The 19296-nt window shown below is 52.8% G+C and overlaps 1 protein-coding gene across 9 annotated transcripts in view; it reads left to right on the top strand.

Moving 5' to 3' along the window:
* Positions 1 to 19081, top strand: part of MTMR14 (myotubularin related protein 14) — a 48895-nt gene extending 29814 nt beyond the window's left edge. For 3 of the 9 annotated variants that reach the window (XM_010589997.3, XM_064274951.1, XM_064274952.1), the window contains 10 exons: positions 1491 to 1557; positions 2711 to 2796; positions 3098 to 3174; positions 3451 to 3487; positions 5805 to 5875; positions 6642 to 6700; positions 6868 to 7006; positions 7682 to 7861; positions 14913 to 15068; positions 18472 to 19081. In XM_010589997.3, coding sequence (XP_010588299.1) covers positions 1491 to 1557; positions 2711 to 2796; positions 3098 to 3174; positions 3451 to 3487; positions 5805 to 5875; positions 6642 to 6700; positions 6868 to 7006; positions 7682 to 7861; positions 14913 to 15068; positions 18472 to 18655 — 1056 coding nt within the window. In that variant the 3' untranslated portion in view covers positions 18656 to 19081. Of the gene's footprint in view, positions 1 to 1490; positions 1558 to 2710; positions 2797 to 3097; positions 3175 to 3450; positions 3488 to 5804; positions 5876 to 6641; positions 6701 to 6867; positions 7007 to 7681; positions 7862 to 10204; positions 10900 to 14912; positions 15069 to 18244; positions 18369 to 18471 lie in introns of those variants that run through there. The other 6 variants (XR_010319049.1, XR_010319050.1, XM_010589998.3 and 3 more) reach the window with 6 other exon arrangements.
* The last annotated feature ends 215 nt before the right edge of the window (positions 19082 to 19296 follow it).

The raw sequence follows: 19296 nt of genomic DNA, 5'->3' as shown, positions 1-19296 counted from the left end.
AAAGGGTTTCAGATCTGGAAAGGCAGCAAGGTATGGCACTCTGCCCTGCCCCCAGGGACTTCTCATGGAGCATGTCTCCCAGGTCTTCCTCAGGATCAGCAGTCCTCTCAGACTTCTGCATCTTAACTCTCCTACTGTGGGACAGTCCCTCAGTGCAGCATGGTGACTAAGTGTGAACGTGGGAGTCTGGCAGGGCTGGTGCGTGCCCCAGCTGTGTGACTGTGGGCCCCTATCAATCCCAGCCCCACCCTCGCAGGCCTGTGATTCGTACGCCAGCACTGGAAGCAGTGTGAACTTCTTGCTTTCTGATCACCAGTGTCACCTTGAGATCGTCACCATAGTTTTTCACCTTCTGCAGCTCTGCAGGCTTGGTCACTTCCTGCCCTCTCCTAGTAGCTGTAGTGCCCCCAGCCCTTCTGCCACACCTTGTGCTTTGGCTGCATAGCTTCTGCCTCCCTCTCCTACTTCTCCTCACCCTGCAAGAATCACAGCTGAGGAGGTCCCTCGGTGATGGTGTGTGTGGCACGTTGAGTCAGATGGGTTTAGAGACCCCTCGTGCTGCTATGGGTAATGACTTTATTAGCGCAATGCTGCGGCGCTGTCTCTAGAGCCGCAGAAAGTGGGTCAGAACTCTCTGGGGGCCGTGGGAGGGTCAGGTAAATGAGCCGGTTTTAAATTCCTGGGAAAACCATTCCAATTGCAGGTGCTGTGTCTGCCCTTCCCCCGAGAAGTGCTGTCTGCTGGCGTCGCTGCCCTCTGCACAGCCCGGCACACTGATCAGCAGCTGTGAGGAGAGGCTGCCCCCAGCCAGGGAGAAGGGACCGCAGAACTGGGTCAGGCCCTCCGCGGAATCCCAGATTCCAAGTGGGCTGCTTCTCAGAGGCTGACCTGGGCTTTTCCAGCCACTTTGCAGCTTTTGCTTATTTTCCTACTCCTAGCTCATGGACCTCATGTTTTGAAAGATTTTGTCTGCCAAACAAACAGCATTTATTATTCATCAAAAGACAGTATATGCGATGAATAGAGTAAAAAGTGAATGAGACGTGTTTGATGAGAAGGTTGGTATTTGAGTTGGCTTCTGTGATGTGGCAATGGAAGGAGCGACTTTTTCCATCTGGCCTTTTTGAGCTATTGGCCACAGGCTCAAGGCCCTTTCTCTTCCTTACTTCCTAGATGACTATGCTGGGAACCCAGGGGCCAGAGGAAGCCACATGCCGTTGCTACTGGCTGTCGCTGTGGGGTGTGAGGTGTGGGCTGCCCATCCCTGGCATGCACACCAGCTTAGAGCATACAGGGTGTGAGGGGCACAGGGAGAGGCTTGAGGAAGCTGCTGGTGCTGGGGAACGTGAGGCTTGATACCTACGTCCTGTGCCTAAGGGCTTGTGTACTTTTTGCTCTGGAATAATCCTTAGCATTTTATTTTTGAATGCTTTAAATGCCTAACCTGAATTAGACATCAATCCCTAGATCCTTTTATCTTTCCTCAACAGAGTTGGGACCTCGTGCAACAAACACAAAACTACCTGAAACTGCTGCTTTCCATAATCAACAGTGACGGTGAGTCTGTCTTCCTGAGCCCTTGAGCCACTGTGTCTTCAGGTGGTACGTGGCCAGTTCCTAACGCCCCCGTATACCTATTTTTTGCCACATATAAGGCCACGTACTTACTTATTGCTCTGTGTGAGAGAGATTTGGGAATTTCTTAGAAACCCCAGGCTGGGTGGGATTTGTCTATTGGCAGCTTTATTGTTTCCTCAAAACCCTGGAAAACAAAGATTTATTATCACGTAACTACACACACACACTTTTGTGTGTGGTCCAGAACGGGCCTTAACACAGACAGACGAGGCCTGAGAGGAGGTGTTTACCACAGCCCAGAGAGGGCTGTTGGGCTGTTTTTGTCGGCCTGGCTTGTGCATGTGCCATGTGTCTAGACCAGGCTGGCTCTTTAATCCGTCAGTACCAATCAGGGCTTCTTCAGAGTTGCACTTACTTGAACAAATGGAAATCTACTGATTAATGTAACCAAGAAGTCCTAAGAGCAGATCCAGGGACCTGAAGAATATCATAAGGACTCTTTCTCTATTTCTCATGCCCACTGTTTACTGTTAGCACCACAGTCAGCAGCCATTCCAGACCTACTTCCTACCCTCTTAGCTTCTGCAGAGGAGACCGCTTCTGTCCCCGTAGTGCCAGTGCCCATCCTTGAACCAGGCCAGGATTGCAAAGGATTGCCCAAGCTAGTCAGCGGTTCTACAGTGGGGCAACACCGCCCTGCCAGGGGGCTTCTGGAAATATGTGTCTGGAGCGTTGGACCTTGTAGGAACTGTGGGATCTACTAGCATTTGGTGGGTGTCAACCAGGGATAAATGCCCTGCGGTTTATAGGACAGCACAGTGAAGAACTATCCCATTCCCAAATACCTGTAATGTCCCCTCGAGAAATGCTGGGCCGGGAGATGCAGGCCCACCCACTAAATGACCTGGGCAGAGAGGACTGTCCAGGCTGAACTCCCCAGAGGTGCAGAGACCTGTAGCCAGTAGAAGAAGGGGTGCTGCGGACAAAAGACAGATGCCCATCACCCCTCCCATTTCTGGTACTAAGTTGAAGAAGAATCTTGGGGAGGCCCACTATGGAGGAGGGAGACTTGGGGTGGGCTGGCTACCTCATGCCAGTCCCATCTTATCGGGCCTCCTGTGGTTTTGTGCAGATGACAGCGGGCTGCTAGTGCACTGTATCTCGGGCTGGGATCGGACCCCCCTCTTCATCTCTCTCCTGCGCCTTTCCTTGTGGGCCGTGAGTATGAATGGGCAGCAGATGCAGTCGGGGCAGTCAGAGTCTCCTACCAAGATCTACCTCTTGGGATCACTAGCATTGTCTCCAGAAAGTAGAGATTTGGGGTGAAGGACCCCCAATGCTCAGAGCAGGTGTTCTGCTTGGTTGGTTATCGTTACGCCCCACTCTCCCAGGGCCCTGGGCTGTCAACTGGGTCTGTGACTGTGGTCTGGCTACTGGGATGAGAAGAAGGTGGGGCATTCTTGCTTACTCCATGGGAAAGCAGCTATAGGATCTTGTCATGTCTTACTGTTCTGTCCAGGATGGGCTGATCCACACGTCCCTGAAGCCTGCTGAGATCCTCTACCTGACTGTGGCCTACGATTGGTTCCTCTTTGGGTAAGCTGAAGAATGCAGGTTTGGGGATTGGGTGGGGATCAGAGGGTGGAGCCGATGCTTTGGTGACTGAGTTTCTGCACGTGAGTGGGTGTAGGGGCTCCCGTGACCGGATTCGGAGGCGAGGCCAAGCCCACACCGTTGGCAGGATTGAAAACGCTGATCAGGCCCCACTCGATGCTCTGGTCCCAAGGATGCGGTCTATCCCACATGACTCTGGTCCCCTGCTGTCCCTCTTGTCTTGGTGCGCTCATTTTGACCCCCTTTTCCTTTTTCCAGACACATGTTGGTAGATCGGCTCAGCAAAGGAGAGGAGGTGAGTCTTGGTCTGTGAGCACAGCTCAGGGCACCCCGGCTCTGTTGCTGATAAGAGGAGAGAATGTTCAGTGTGTGCTGGGGTCAGGCCTGCTGTCTATATGCCACTCTCCACAGGGAGTCTGGTGGGGACAGCCCAGGGCAATGCTTTCTCCCTTCTAAGCCTCAGACCCCTCTCCTCGGCAGACACCCCTGGGCAGGGTGCAGGGCTGCCTGTAACCTTCGTGTCAATTCTCTCCCCTTTGTTTTCCTGCCATCCTTCTTACAGGTGACATGGTTTTTTGCACTGAACTGTGGGACCAATTTACAAGTCCTTTTCTGCATCCCTGTCCTTATCTCCAAAGCACGGAAGCTCTTCTCAGTCCTCTCTTCCCCATCACACTCACTCAGCAGCTTCTAAGCCCCGAGACCCCCCACCCACCCATGCAGTGATCAGGCGCTGCCCTCCCACCTGGTGCTCCTCCTTCCTATTCACGAATCATCACTGTCCCTGCCCCTCCACACCCCCAGCCTTTTCACTGCCTTGAGCAACTTGACTGGTGTGCTTGTTTTCCTCACTCACAGACCTGGAGTTACTCAGAGTTTGAATCCCAGTCATCCTTATTACCTGGGTGACCTTGGGTCATGTCGTTAACCTCTGTGCCTGCGGCTTCTGGTGTTGAACATGTGGCATCTGAGGATCGAGTCTGGACGCCTGGTGTGGGGCTTCTCTTTTGTACCCCCTCCCCGCCCCGTGTTCCTGCAGCCTCTTTCTCATCTGCCCCCCGCCCCGGGCTGCCCTCCTCCCAGGCTTCTTACCTTGTGCCACCTCCTTTTGTTCCTCTTCTCCTTCTCACTCCTCCTCTGCCTCCAAATCTTTTCTGAGCACTTATCGCATCTGCCAGGGCTGCACAGCTCAAAAGCCTGCCCCTCCAGGGAGCTCCGCTAGAGGCGGCTACTTTGGCATTGAAATCAGCGCATAGAAACCCGGGCACTCCAGGACATTCTGCCCTCTGTGGATGCCGCCCCCCTCCCCCAAAGCAGGCCAGCAGCTGCCCTCAGATCTGAGCAGAGACTGGGGCCACTCTCCACATAAGCCAGAGGGTCTGTGGAACTGGGAGACTTGGTCTTCAGGGTGAGGGCTTGCCCTCTTACCCCCACCAGCCACTTATACCAAACCCACTGCAGTCGAGTCAATTCTAACTCATAGTGACCCTGTAGGACAGAGAAGACCTGCCCCATAGAGTTTCCAGTGACCACTTGGTGGGTTTGAACCGCCGACCTTTTGGTTAGCAGCTGTAGCTTTTAAGCACTATGCCACCAGGGTTTTCACCACTTACATAAAAAAAAAATAGGGATGCTTTAAAATTGTGTTCTTAAACTAAGAAAACTAGGCACCCTCCTGGAGAAACCGCACCTGCTCTGCCCCTCCCCCACCTCAGGGTTCAGTGTCATTAGCATATTAAAGACTTAAAATGCACAGTTCAGTGCAAAGACTTAAAAGACTTAAAATATTAAAGACTTTAAAATTAAAGACTTACACACCTATTTTATGTAACACAACATTTTGATGCTGATCTAACCTGGGTGGTTTTGATTTTTGAGGCAATCTTCTGGGGCTGTGTGGGAAACCATGTAGGTATTTCTCTGAGGGAGGGGTTTCTGGACCCCACATATCAGGGTCACTTGGGGAGTTTGTTTAAAAGCTGCAGAGCCAGAAACTCTGTGCACACTGACTGGAGATTGCTGGACTGGGGAGAAGAGGGGATTTGCTCGTGGAAGGGGCTGCAGCCAGACACTCTTCTTCCTGGGCTGCCTCAGCTCCGGATCTGAACTCTTGGCTCCTGACCATGCAGGCTGCAGCCCTTCTGACCCTCCATTTCTGGCTGCCTCCCCCAGCTGGATGCCTTTCCCTTCATGTTCTGCTGTGTCCATTAATCTCCCTACCCCCAAATTACCTCTCTCTCTTAGCTGTTCTTCCCTATTAGCCTCTCTCCTTGAGGTTCTTAGAGGGAAGGTGAGGGGAGAAGCTATCATTTCCTTTATCCTTTTCCACAGCACAGGAACATGTGTGTTGAGTTTGAAGGTAGAGTTTGGAAAATCTCAGGCTTAACCTCTTGTATTCCTTGCCCCAGCCAAAGCGCATCTGCCAGGCCTGCAGCCTCTCCACACCCAGACCATTCCTAGACCAGAATATCCAGCCAGAGTCCCCAGAGCAGGGCTGCCATGCTGCAGGCCGTGGCCAGATTGGCTCCTGTCCCTGGGAATCGTGCCATTATGAGTCTTCTTCCTGAGGAAGGTAGTCTTCTCATTGCATGCTGCTTTTTGGTCTCTTTCAGATTTTCTTCTTCTGCTTCAATTTTTTGAAGCATATTACCTCCGAGGAGTTCTGTGCTCTGAAGACATACAGGTAAGGGGAGGCCTGCACTTTGGCAGGGCCGCTCTCGCTGTCTCCAGCCTACTCTGCCCAGTTCGCTGCTTGTCTGGCAGGCTAGCACTCGCCTCCCTGACTGCTGCCTGAGGCCACAGTAGGGGCCCCTGGGGAGGGCCAGGAGGTGAGAGAAGCACTTCTGCAGGAGAGGCCGAGTGCTGGGGTCCTCCTGGAGTCACACTAGCTGAAGGCTTGGGACCGGGTGAGTGGTGTGTGGGGACTAGGAGAGCGGGGCGGGGTGCTGCAGAGTAGAGCCAGCCCAAGGACAGGAAGATCCCAACTCCCATTCTCTGCCACTTCCTCAGGTTCCTTGCCCCTGCAGAGTCTCTGGCCCACCCTCCCTGGGTTACCACAGGGGCCATGTCTGCACCACTGTGCAGCCCACCACTATGGGGCAGAAGTGCTTTCAGCCTGGGAAATGGGTGTCTTGGCTGGCAGTTGCAATAGGGCCCCTCTGGGAGTTAGTGTCTTTTCTGAGTCCCATGCCAGCCTAATGCAAGCTCCCAGACTTGTACTCTTAAGACCAAGCTGATAGAGGGAAACGTGCTTTGCTGGCCTCAGAAATCTACACCCATATGTTGATCAGAACCAGGTAGTGGGGCCCAGAAGTAGGCCTAGCATTTTATAACACCCTAGGTGGGACTGTCCCCATGAACTGTCAGCTACTTGGAGGCTTTTTTTCTGGTAGGAGCAAAGGAGACCCCAGTTAGATCTGGAATTCTCTGCTCTGGGTATCTTCTTACAGGAGGAAGAGTCTGCCAGCCCGGGATGCAGGTTTCACCCTGGAAGATATCTACATGTTGAGTGAGTTCCATGCCCCAGCAGACTTCTTTTCTCTGCACGTCTTTGAGTATCGACTGTAGGAACTCCTTGTTCTGGAAGCCCCTCTTTCTAACTGTATGGTGTGGATGAGGTGGGGACCACTACTGGGAGAAGACAGTGTGCTGACCGATGGCACTGACTTCTTTCAGGACGGAGGGACCGTGGCAGCACCACCAGCCTTGGCAGCGACTTCTCCCTGGTCACGGAGAGCTCCCCAGGAGCAGCTGGGAGTTTCACCTATGAGGCCGTGGAGCTGGTCCAAGCAGGAGCACAGACTCAGGCAGCTTGGTGAGGAGCCAGGCTTGCTTACAGCTGTGGCCCAGGGCACCAGCTCTGGGGAGTGGGGTGGGAGCCCCAGGAACAAAAGGGCCCCCGACAGCAGGCCTGAGAGCACAGCTCCGTGCTCCTGCTGTCTCTGCTGGGCCTCTGGGGCCAGCCATCTGGTTGGGGAGGAGCACTGCCATGCTGACCCAGGTATCTAAGGGGCTGGGGGCTCCCTGTGGCATGAAGGAAGAACCTGCAGAGCTGGGCTAGGGTGGGCAGGTAGGCTGGTGAAGGGAAGCGGGGCTGGTATTAAAAGAACCCCCAGTATAGAAAACAGACAAGAGAGAGCCAAAAGGTGAGGGCACCGTGATGATTGGGAATCGGAACTTGTTTTGAGGGTCAATTCCTTTGAAATTCTCATGAGAACTAGAGACTTTATAGACAAATAGCTCAAGTTTTGCATAACATTTGAGAGCGGAGAGGGTTTCTGAGCTGTAAGATAAGAATCCCTTTTCTCCCATGGACTCTGAGGCCAGCAGGCCAGTGTTACTTGGATGCCAGTCCTCATGAAGACCCAGTCCTTGCTTCCTTGGCCCTCTGTAGGCCCCGTCCCGTCCCGGTGGAAGGAGAGGCGGGGCCCTGAGTGTTAGCGGGGGTAGGGGCGGCTCCCAGCCCGACAACCATCTCTTCCCGCTGTAGGAGGAAGAGTTACTCCTCCTCTCCACAGAGTGTGCTCTGGAGCCGGCCACAGCCCTCGGAGGACCGCCTGCCTTCCCACCAGGGGCTGGTGGAGGCCAAGTCCTCCAGCTCCTCATCCTCAAACCATTCTGACAATTTTTTCAGGATGGGTAGCAGTCCCCTGGAGGTCCCCAAACCCAGGTGAGGAGCTCCAGAGCCACCGCCCCCCTCCTTGCTGGTGGAGGGGGCTAGGCCTCCCCTCCTAACAAGGCTGGAGGTGGCTATTCCAGCACCTGAGCTGCCTTTGCTGGTGTTTTAGGATCTGGTGCCTTGGTGTTCGGCCTGGTGGGCAGTGGTACCCAGGAGACCAGAGGAGATTGACAAGCTTTGTAGGCCAGGCCACTGTTGGGAGGATGGGGACGTGTTTTGGCACAGAGCAAGGGCTAGTTCGTAGAGTGGTTTGAGAGGCTTCTCCTTCCTGGGGCTTGGCAGATGGGGAGTCCAAAGATGGCAGTGATGTGATGGGCAGGAGCTGGCAGGCCTCCGCCTGTCGCCTCTGGCAGGGCCCAGCTCCCTCTGGACCGCATGTTCTGATTGAGAAGGATGGATCTAGATGCTCTGAGTCCCTGCTGTTCTCACATTCCATGTCTGAGTTGGTAGGGGTAGTGAGGGGAGCTAGGCAGCTGGCTAGATGTTATGTGGCTGGGCAAACCCTGGGAGATCACACAGGTGGACAGGGAGTGCGCAGTCTGGATGGATGCAGCAGAGATGTGGCTGGGTGTGCTGCAGGAATGATGTGTCCTGGATGGCAAGAAAGCTGAGCACATTGGGCCAGAGGCTAGGATTGAAGGATAGGGTTTAGTCCTTGGAGAAAGCATATTCTAGCTACCCTGTACCTTTTTTTCCATTTTATACTCTCAGGACAGAATTTTGTGAATTTCTAAAGTCTTGAGGATGTCCCTCCAGAAGGGGAAAACAAAGCATTATGGGACATAAGAGATCCTTAATAAGCTCCAGGGAGAAAGGGACATTTAACAGAAAGAGATGACCTTTGGAGCCCATCCCAGATTTAAGCCCAACTCTGCCATATAGTGGTCATGTGACTTTGGGGCTGAATTTCCTCTTTGGTAATAGTCTTATCAGCCTGTTAAGGAAAGACCTTTTGAAACTTCTGGAACTTTTCTCCCATCACCATCCTCTTTAGTTTTTCTCAGTCAATGGCAGATGATGCGAACCTCCCCACATAGGCAAAACGGATAAGCTGTGAGGCGAGGAGGAACGCCTGGCTGCACTGTTCAGGGGAGACCCTGTGTGCTCACATCTGAGGGGGGCCCTGTAACTCCGAACGTGAATGTGTCAGTGAGTGCTGTAGCTGAGTCTGTTAAATGAGACCACAGATCCTCTGGCCGCACAGGAGGTTTGGGGTACATGGCTGAGCAGAGAGGCATGGTGCCAGGCAGAAAAACACACCTGGCCTGTGCTCGTTCCGTTCCCACCCTCTGTGCAGGGCTGACATGCGTGTCTGCCATAGCGCTGCATGACCCTCATTTTCTGGGCTGAGCTCCTGTTTATCGTCCCTGCCTCCTTTTCTCTCTGCAGAGCTGGGCTGGACAACTGGGGCAGAAACCAAAAGATGCCCATTATCCCCTGGGTCCTGCCCCAATCTGAGCTGGCCAAACTGCTGGCGGCTCCCAAGCCAAGGCACCGTCCCACCACCCTTCCCCAGATCTCTAGCTTTTTATCATCCCTTTCTTCTGCCTGCCAAAGAGCCTCCCTTCCAATCTTGTGATTGTTTCCGGGGAGGAGAGAGAAGGCAGCCCTTACCCACCTCCCTCAGCCTCACCGGTGTTTCTCTCCCTGCCTGCCATGGGTGACTCAGACTCTTTGGCTGGTCCAGTATGGCCCCCTCAGGAGGCTGAGGAGGGTTGGAGGTGTCCTCCTGGCCTTGCAGCCCTGTGTGCAGGAGCCTGGCCAAGCCCAGGGTAGCTGGACCAAAGACGGCGGGATGCAAGGCTTCTGCAAGCTTTGGGTGGGCTGTGTGAGATGTTAGTTGGTTCTGCCACTCTCATCTGGGAATGCCCCCTTGGAGCTGGGTTGGGCTGGCAACAAGGTTTTCCTGGATCAGATGCCAGTTTGCAATAGGTTTTGAAAGACCAGATTATTCAGATTTGGAGCATTCTAATTATGTACGTCCATTAACGTTAAAAATTAATTTAGTCTGAAAGTGCCAGAGGGATCCTATCATTAGCTTCCCTGCCTCTTAGGTAACAATAGCCAATCAGCTCTTAGGTGCAGTAGGAGGAGCTGTGTGGAAGGAAACCCTTCAGTAAAGCTGTCTGTGACAACCGGAATTTTCACATGTGAACTCTCATATATGAGCTATGTGGGTTTTATATGCTCCAGATTCCACAAGCATGTATTGCTTTCAAAGCAGGTCTCACCTGTGAAAGGAATCAGTAAAGCTTTGTCCTCAGTAGTAGGTGTGGCCAGGTTGGGAAGAAAGTTCTGTGGGGCACTAATTTTTTTTTTTTTATCCTGCTTTAGGTGAAAGTTTACGGAGCAAATTCATTTCCCATCCGATAGTTTGTACATAAAGTGTTTACGACATTGGTTGCGTTCCCTGCAGTTGTCAGCACTCCCCCCATTTCCGCTCTGCGCTCCCTGTTGCCTTTCTTCCGATTTTCTGGGGCACTGATTCTTATCCAGCCTCAGCCCCGTACCCCTCTCATTGGGAAGACTGGTGGTTTTTGTGTCATTAGCTGCCACTGCAACAGCTTCTGACTGAGCTGCGTTTTTGGACCGCTGTTAAATCTCTCATCGCTCAAAAGGCTGGGGCTGGGAAGGGGCAGGCCAGTGCTCTGGCGGACATGCCTCCCCAAGCGTTGGTGGCTTGTGGCCTCAGGCTCTGCTCAGGAGTCAGACATCCACTGGGGCAGTGGGATTGCTAGCTCAGTATTGTCCGTGCCGAGGAGGAATGGTGCCACCACTGAGCCCAGCATGAAGTCAGGCTGCATGAAGAGCAGTGAACATGTGGCTGAGGGACACCCTGCAGCCTGGCTAAATAGTTAAGTAGCAACATAGGAACCAATCTCTGCTACCCCCATCACCACCACCAGCTAACTTCCCCTAGCAATGAGCTCTGTCCCAGGCTGTCTTTAATGTCTTTCTCTGCCTCAAAGAAACCAAACTGCTTTCTGCAACACATGGTATTCCTGTCCCATGTTTGATGTGTTCTTGTCCGGGGCCACAGCTCCACACCAGGAATGAGTGGTGAGAAGTCTAAAGGCGTTGTAGCTCCAGACCCAGAAGAGAAAACTTGGGACCCCAGCATATTTGTGACACTGGTGCAAGGAATCCCATAGGTCCGTGGTTCTTTGACACTTCTCTTCCATTCTCACCCCCATCCCCTGCACTCCCTATGGATGCTGTAGGGAGAGAGGTTTCTTTTAAATGTGTTATGAAATTCTGTCCTCAGTATCTTTGGAAGTCAGTTCCTGAGTTCAGACCCTTGTTGAACTGAAAGACTTTTTCCCCAGGGTCCAGTTCCTGGAGGCATTCACTTGGCAGGGGCTGTGGAGCCATCTGTTAGCATCAGAGGGAGACATTGGGGGTCAACCGGGTGGGGGGAGTTTGGATTAGGTGACAATCCCACCCCTTAACATAAAAGATTCTAGGTCTTGGGTCAAAGAGTAATTTACTGTGTGCCCTCAGATGAGTGACTTGATGTCTTTAGGCTTCCATTTTCTCCTCTGTGTAATCAGGGACTTAGACACTAATCAAGGGGCTTAGACTGGCAGCGCCTAGGGCTTTCCTGGCTGTAACCTTCAAGCTTTCTATGTCAGTTCAGATGCTTTCAGATGAAAATAATTTAAACATAAAAGGAAAACTGTTGGTTCATATGGAAAAGTCTGGTAGAAAGGTGGCTTTCAGGCACAGCCTGATCAAGTCTTCAGCTTCATTTTCCTGTGATTCTTTCTTCTTGCCTCGTTCTACCTATCAGCTTTGTTCTCTGACCACTTTCTCTAATAATAGCAAAATGGTTACCAGTAGCAACTCCTGGGACACTCTGCTTCCTTCTGCACATCCATGGGTCTCGTGAGGCCCTGTTTTCCAGCCATAGATCAGAAGCACTGAGTTTTAATCTGGTTAGAGGTTATGTGCCCATCCCTGAACCAATTCCTGAGGCCTCCTGCACACCTCATGAGAAGGAAAATCAATGTATCAGGGGGCTACCACATGGGCTCTGGTCATACCACCTGAGCTTGAATCCCAGCTTTGCCGCTACTAGCCATGTGACTTGGAAAGTCAATTCCCGTCTGTGAGCTCAGTTTTTTTATCCCATCTTTAAGTGAGAATAATGATCCTAGATGCCATAAATTTGGGTTTAAATGAGATACTGGAGCAAAGTATTGGTACACCGTGAACATTTCCTGTGCTCAGTAAACTGTAGCTGTGGCTCAGGGCCCGTCCTCATCAGTCACATATCGGGGCCTGTGGGCCACGTCCAGCACTAGGCAACTGGGTAAAAGGCCAGGGCCAGTACCCCACCCAGACCCATTTCTTATTGTGTGGGTTGGGCCAGCTCTGCTTGTCAGAAGAGGATTATGCCTCCTTCCAGCCTGTTCAAAGTTGGCCTGCGACAGGGCATCTGGCAGAGAGATAGAAGGGAGAGTTGGAATTGCTGCTCTCTGAGGGCTGTGAAGAGGGGCTGTATCTCTCTAAGGAAAGCGATTTTGCTGAGAAGCCCTCCTCTTGGGAAGAGGTGTGGGCCTTCCAAGCGCCCAGAGATTTGGACAGCCGGCCTCTGAAGCGCTACTGGCTCTGCAGTCTGGACTAAGTCCAGGCCTGCAGTTTGAGGACTGGTCACGTGTTCTTTCCAGTCCCATAGTAGGGAATCAGCGGGTTGGGGCAGGGGGTGGAGTGCAGACCTCTTTCTGCTGCTCTGTTGGCAGGGAAGGATAGTTTGAGATCTTGTTAAGGCAAATTGAGCTACCTGTGCGCTCCGGCTGACTTGCAGGTTTTCCTCCCTTTCAGTACGTAGGCGCAGGTCTGTCCTTCTGGCAGCTGTCTCTTCTTTAGGTGTCCTCTCCAGGCAGCTAACCCGGACTGGCATTTATGAGTACATCTCTGCTTAGCACAGCCCCTGATCTCAAACCCAGGAGCAGAACAGAGCTGTGCTTTGCAACTCTCTTTGACAAAAGCCTCAAGTAGGATTTGCTTGGAGTTAGTGTCCTCAATCTTGAAAAATACAGGGGTCTTCAGAGATGGCTGTGCCCTGAGCAATGACGGCTTTCAGTCCTCCTGGGAATGAGTACCCTGCTGCTTTTTATGCTGCCTAATTCGCCCCAATAGCTGCCCCTGGCTGCTCCAGGCACAGGTCTTGCCTGTTGGTGCTGCCTGCTGGGTACTTGAGAGAAGCAAAGAAGTGATTGATCTAGGGAGCCAGGAATCCTTGAAGGAACCTGTCTGTAGCCACATTGCATCCATCTGCCTTTCTTCCATTGGAGTGGGGTTGGAACATAGAAACTTCCCCTTGTTTCTGGCCTAAGAAGGGCCTCATCCTACCTGCCTTCTTCTGGTCAGCATCTCTTCCATTCCCTCAGCACTCTGGCTCTTACCAGTTGTTTTCCCACAAACTGCTAAAACTAGAAAGTCTACCCTCAATCTCGAATAGTAGCAGATGGGCTTTGTGGAGTCAGGTTGCCCCTCAGAGAAAGGTTGAACAGACTGAAGTCCCCATGTGACCTGGAGGAAGAGCAGGGCAGACTTCAGACTTGTGGCCTGCCCTTGCCTGGTAAGCAGCCTCTTATCTACAGACCGCCTGAGCCCTGCCACTTTCCTCTTGTCTGGAAACAAGGACGTCCTGCCTTGTCAGCACTAGGGGCTTCCATCAGGTAATGGAGCACATCCTGTTGTCATTCAAAGTGTTGCTGCTGTACACCTTCTAGAGCTGAGCAGAGATAATGAAGGCGGCAAGTCTGTGCTGCAGGAATTCCAACTCAAGGCAGCTTTGCTGTTGAAAGCCATCTGTTTTTTCTTGTCTCCAGGTGGTTTGTTTCAGGACAAATCTGCAGTACTGGGTCAGTCAGACTTCGGTTTGATAGTCTGTCCTTGTACTCACTGGCTATGGGACCACAGGCATATGTCTTACCTTCTCTGGGCTGCCATTTCCTCATCTCTAAGATGGCGCTGGCTAGGGACTGCCAGAGTTGCACTCAGGGCAGCTGCTTGAGATAAGGCTGACCTGGTGACCCAACAGGGCCTCAGACTAGAAGCCCTTGACTTCAGCCAGCTGGGTGGGCTTAGGTCGCTTGAATGATTTTCTCCGCCCCACCACCATCACTGTTCATGCTTCTGCCCTGTTTCTGGGTCTCTACAAAAGCACCTTCGGCCATTCGTAAAGGCAGACACGTCAAAGGTGATATGCCCTGGGGACTGGGGTAGCAATGGAAAGGCCTTTTTTGATGTCTCCCCACCACCCCTCCATGAGGGGGCAGGAAGGCTCAGGAAGAGGGGTTGGCTGTTTGTGGGGAGGAGATGGCAGCAGTAGATTCCTAGTATGGCTCTTTCTCTCCCTCCCTTCCCCCTAAACCTCCATCTGAAAGGCCTGATGAAGCTGTTAAGTTGGCTGCCTGATTCATCCCTTCCCTCTGGGCATGGCCCAATGAGTTTGCTGGGCTGATGCTTGTGAACACAAACTGTGGCTCTGGGAATGGCAGCTGCAGAGGAAAGGGGGCCTCGGGGCTCTTATCACCCTACTCTTCAATCCAGGTCACCACCACCACAGTCGTTTGGTGGCCCTGGCTTCCACACTCTCCACCCTTTAGATCTCCATGCCAAGGGTGTGAGGTGGTCCTGCCTCCCTGGTTCCAGCCTTGCCTCCCTTCCTTACGGTGTTGTTGATTGTATATACTTGCTGTGTCTATCGCCAGGGCAGGCATGCCCTGACCCCGGGCTTTGGTTGCTGGTTCACTTCCTGTCCCCAAGCTTTGCTGTTGTTCTTTTGCTCCCAGAAGTCTTTGCATGAAGCATTGTTCCCTCGGCTGAGCCTACCTTATGGTCTGCTGTTTCTTGGTCATGACCTATCCAGCTTTTTTTGCACTTCGGAGATAGTGGTTAACTTTGCAGGCACTCTACCAACAGAACCTTGTGGTCGTGGCCCAGGGCCACTCGAGCCTCCTGTCCCTTCCAAGGCCCTGTCAGGCATATGACTGACTGTGCATCGTCTCCCTCTCTCTCCTCTCTGCCCCAGATCAGTGGACCATTCCCTGCCCGGATCCTCTCTCTCCACAGACTTTGGCAGCTGGCAGATGGTAACGGGCTGTGGCAGTATTCAGGAACGGGCTGTCCTGCACACAGACTCCTCTCTCCCTTTCAGCTTCCCGGATGAGCTCCCTAACAGTTGTCTGTAAGTGTCTTGCTTGAGAAGGCAGGATGCTTGCCTGCCCATATCAAAAGCTGGTGAGCAGGATGAACCCCTGAAACTATAATTCTGACATAATCTTTAAACCTTAAGCTAAAAACATCCCCTGAAGTCTTCTTAAAACCAAACAGTTTAACAAGTAAAGAATGTCTGCCTTGAGCATTGTGCTCTTTTATGAACTATCTACATGGGATCAAATGACAACAGCAACTCAAAAGATAGGAACTTTAGGGGGCAGTGAGTTTATGTTAATGGGAGAGAAACAACTCAAAAGGAAGGTGAGAATGGTTGCACAACAACAAAAATAGGAATGAAGCAGAGGCTGGCCCCAGAGAGCTGGCCTAGGGTGCCTGCGCCTCCTGACAGCTTCGTAACCCTCCCTGCGACCAGACCCCTGAAGTATGAAGGAGGCCTTATGGGCTGCTCAGGAAGTGCACTGGGGGGTGTGTTCGCTCACCCCAGCCTCTAAAGCCATCCTCGGGTGTCTGGGGGCGTTCCCTAAGGGAAAGCTGGCTGGACTGTAACTATAGAAAATGCTATTTCTGTCCAAAACATTGCTTGACATGAGAATCCTTTGAAAGCAGAACAGTGGGGGTGGTAGTGAAGGTAGGTGTATGGTGGAGACAGAGCCAAAAAGAAGCTGGGTTCGCCAGAGGGCTGTGTTCTTCTGAGCCAGAACAAAGGGTTCCTTACTGCCTCTTCCTCTTTTTGTCGTCTGCTTTTGCCTCTGGGCAGGAAAGAGAATTGGTTGGGCATACTAGATCCCAAGCCTGGAAAATCCTCTGCCTCCAAGGCGTCAGTACTGGGCTTCAGCCTTTAACAGCACAGCCACCTGCGTGACTGCCTCTGTAGAAACCACCTGCTCCCTGCTTGCTCTGCCCCCGACAGATGGCAGGCAGGGGAGAGCCTCCGGCAGCCTGGGGAGCAGGGCCTACTCCTCAGATGTGGCTGCTGGAGGACCCCTCAGCAAGCCTTCCTTTTGCTTCTACACCATAGGCTAGATGAACTTCAAATGCTAGGGATTCATCCCTCCCCGCCTCCTCCCAACCAGAATCCAGCTCATGCCCATAAAAGCATGAGGGGTGGGGAAGGAAAAGAGTCCCTGGAACCTACTGAGGACAGGCAGGACCAGGCCTTGGGATTTCAGGATGGAGCTGGCAGGTCCTGGCCCTGCAGCCAGAGAGTAGCTGAAGGGCTGCAGAGGCCACTAGTGCCTGGCATAGCCTCTTCAGTAGCCATGCCCCTCAGCCAGATCTTGTTAGATCTGTATCTTCGTTTTTTGAAGTAGGAAAAAAAAAAATTCTGCCTTTTTGTAGAGACTTCCTCCTCCATCAGCCAAAGTGGCCTAAGAGCCATCTCTAGAGGAAGCGCAGACTTCTCTGCCTCTGCTTGATAGCACCCCTCACCTGGCATTACCCACTGAAATGGGCAACTCCAGCCTCAGACCGCCCTGTCCAGAACCTGCCACTCAGGGATTAGGCAGCTCTCTGAGCTGCTAGCCCACTGTCACCCTAGAGGAGGGCTAGATCCTGTGTGATCTCATGGCCTCCCAAGATTGCGGGGAGAGGGTGAGGTCAGGATCAAGTCCTGGCAAGATAACATAGTATATGGGTTCAGTGCTTAGACTTTGTTATCGAAGAGACTTGGTCCACATCCTAGTTCTTTTGTGTACCTGCTGTGTCTTGGGGTATCAGCCTTGACTGCTCTGAGCCTGTTTGCTCATCTCTTGAGAGGAAATAGCACTTAGAGTGGTTCTAGTCCCTGTCTGCCCATTGCCCACCTTTGATGTTGTAGGTCCTCAGTTGGATCACATGTCCTCTCGGGTCTCTGGTTTTCTTGTCTCTAAATGGGATGATCTTTTCCCCTCTGCCTCCCCGGAAGTGAAGGATGGAGGGAGTGCATGTGTATGTACCTTGAGATGCTCCCATGTGAATGCAAACCACTAACGTCAGTCCTCCCATTTATGCAATGAGGGGAGGCTGAGGAAGCACATATGGCCTCCAGCCTGTGTGAAACCTAATTAGAAAGTAAAGATCTAAGGCCATGCCTCTCTCCCAGGTTCCGGGAGAGATTTTAGGGTTGCTCATGGTGTTGTAGGAATCGGTATCGGCTCCATTTCCCTAGTGCTGCTCCCACAGCTAATTGGCTTTCCCTTGCCCCAGAACCTGCTGCTGCTGTTTCTCTCTCACACATCACCCTGACCAATCCACTTTCCCTAGGGTCCTGTCTAGCCTCAACGCTGAGGCCTGGTCTGTCTTCCCAGACTTACCCAGGGCTTCCATTTAGCATCAAGCTTTAGGGTGCAAGTCGTGCTTGGCTTGGGAATTGGGTACATTGCCACTGCCTCTGACAAATCCCTAGGGGAGGGATTGTCCAGGGATTGGTTTTTCGGGGGGAAATGTGGAGTGAAGTTGGTGGTAGTCAGGGCTAGTCTTAGTGCCTGGGGTCAGTAGAACGTGAGGGCTCATCTCCTGCAGTGTTTGACCCCTGGAGAGAGTCCTCCAGGAATGGGGGTCACCATACGAGTACTGACGTTTTCCCTGACTCCACGTCTGTCCTGGCCCTAGACTACACACCTCTGAGTCCAGAGGTTGGGTGTGGCTCATATCTCAGGTCTCTTCTGATAAAGAATCTTCAAGACATCAAACAGCCTCAGAAGTCATGCTTTGATAGGCCTGAGTTTGCATGTGCGTGTTCCTCCTCTTGTAGTTCCAGGCCAAGGAGAGAAGAGGGGCTTCCTGCTGTCCTCCATCTGTGATCAGTACCTAAGGAGGCCAGGGGAGAAAAAGGAGATAGTAGAATCAGAACAGGCATCCTGATGGGAAAGCTGACCCCCTTCCCAGCTGCCTACCTAGGGACCACAGCAACTGAGGTGCAGCAGGAGCCACAGGGGCTTCCAGGAGGTGGACCCTGACCGGTGGGTTCTGCCAGGACACTGCCAAAGAGCTTCTTCCAGGGTGCTCCAGGTCCAGGCCCCCAGAATGTTGAGCCTTTTAATCAGCCAAGGCCTGATATCTGATCTTGGAGGTCACTCACTGTTATAGGTGGCCCCCTCCTTGCTGTTAGATGTGAGACTCGAGCCTCAGCTTGTTTTCACTAAGGAGTGAAGGCGGACAGCTGTGGACAGACTCACCGCTTATTTTCCCCTTCCCAATCCTTAGGTCAGAACCCAATAAAAGTTACTGCTTCTAAGTGAGAACAGAGAAGAATGGGGGTAACAGGACCAAATATTTTGTGCCTGGACCTGAAGGTTAATATGGCCGCAGAACCACTGGCCTTATGCAGGTCAGGAGAGGCAGTGTCTGGTGTGAGGGCTGCTCCCCTGAGGATGAGGGTGCTGGGTCCTGTCCCAGGGTAATGGATTTATTCTGTCCTTCCCTCCTCATAGGCTGGCAACCCTGAGCGATCGGGAGACTCGGCTGCAGGAGGTGCGCTCAGCCTTCTTGGCCACGTACAGCAGCACAGTGGGGCTTCGAGCTGCTGCCCCCAGTCCCTCTGGTGCAATTGGGGGTCTGCTGGAGCAGTTCGCCCGTGGTGTCGGACTCCGGGGTACCAGCAGCGGCACCTTGTGAACCAGCCGCCCTATGACAGTTTGCTGCTCCCCTCCCAGCTGAGCCCTGAGTGGAATCAAAGCCATGTCCAGGCAAGGGAGACTGCAAAGGGGGAAGATCTCCTCACTCCCTTCTGCCATCATCTACATGGCAGCCCAAAGCCAGAGCAGAGCCAAGGACAGGGTTCTGAACCCCCAGCCTCCTGACTGGTGACCACCACCCCCTCTTGTCACTGCCTCCCACCTACCCCAGCCTTTGCTGGGACTCCCCCCATAAATCTCAGAACTGTATGGGGTTTCCCTGGGGCCTTGTGGAGGCCATGACTTCACAGAAGACATCCCCCCCACAACCGGACCTCATTCTTGTTTCCTGGGAAGGAGGGGTCACCTGCACTGAGAATGAGGCAGTTTGACACAGATCACAAAATAAAGTTAATCTTTTTGAACAGCCGTCTCTTGTACCCTCATTTGGCTGGTGTCTTCATGTAGCTATTTGGGAGATTTTCAGTGTCCTCCCTTGGACTGGAAGTAGGGCTGAAGCAGGGAGAGAACCAGAGCTCTAAGTTTGGCCCTTAACTCCTGAGCCATGGTTGAGCCCTCAGTGAGGTGGGGACCTGTACTCACAGGCTGTCAAGAGGGGTCCTGGTCCTCAGGTCTGCGTGA

Source organism: Loxodonta africana, chromosome 22 (assembly GCF_030014295.1).
Source record: "Loxodonta africana isolate mLoxAfr1 chromosome 22, mLoxAfr1.hap2, whole genome shotgun sequence".
Taxonomy (NCBI): Eukaryota; Metazoa; Chordata; class Mammalia; order Proboscidea; family Elephantidae; genus Loxodonta; species Loxodonta africana.
Note: the sequence above shows the minus strand (reverse complement) of the source record. Positions and strands in the feature narration are given on the sequence as shown.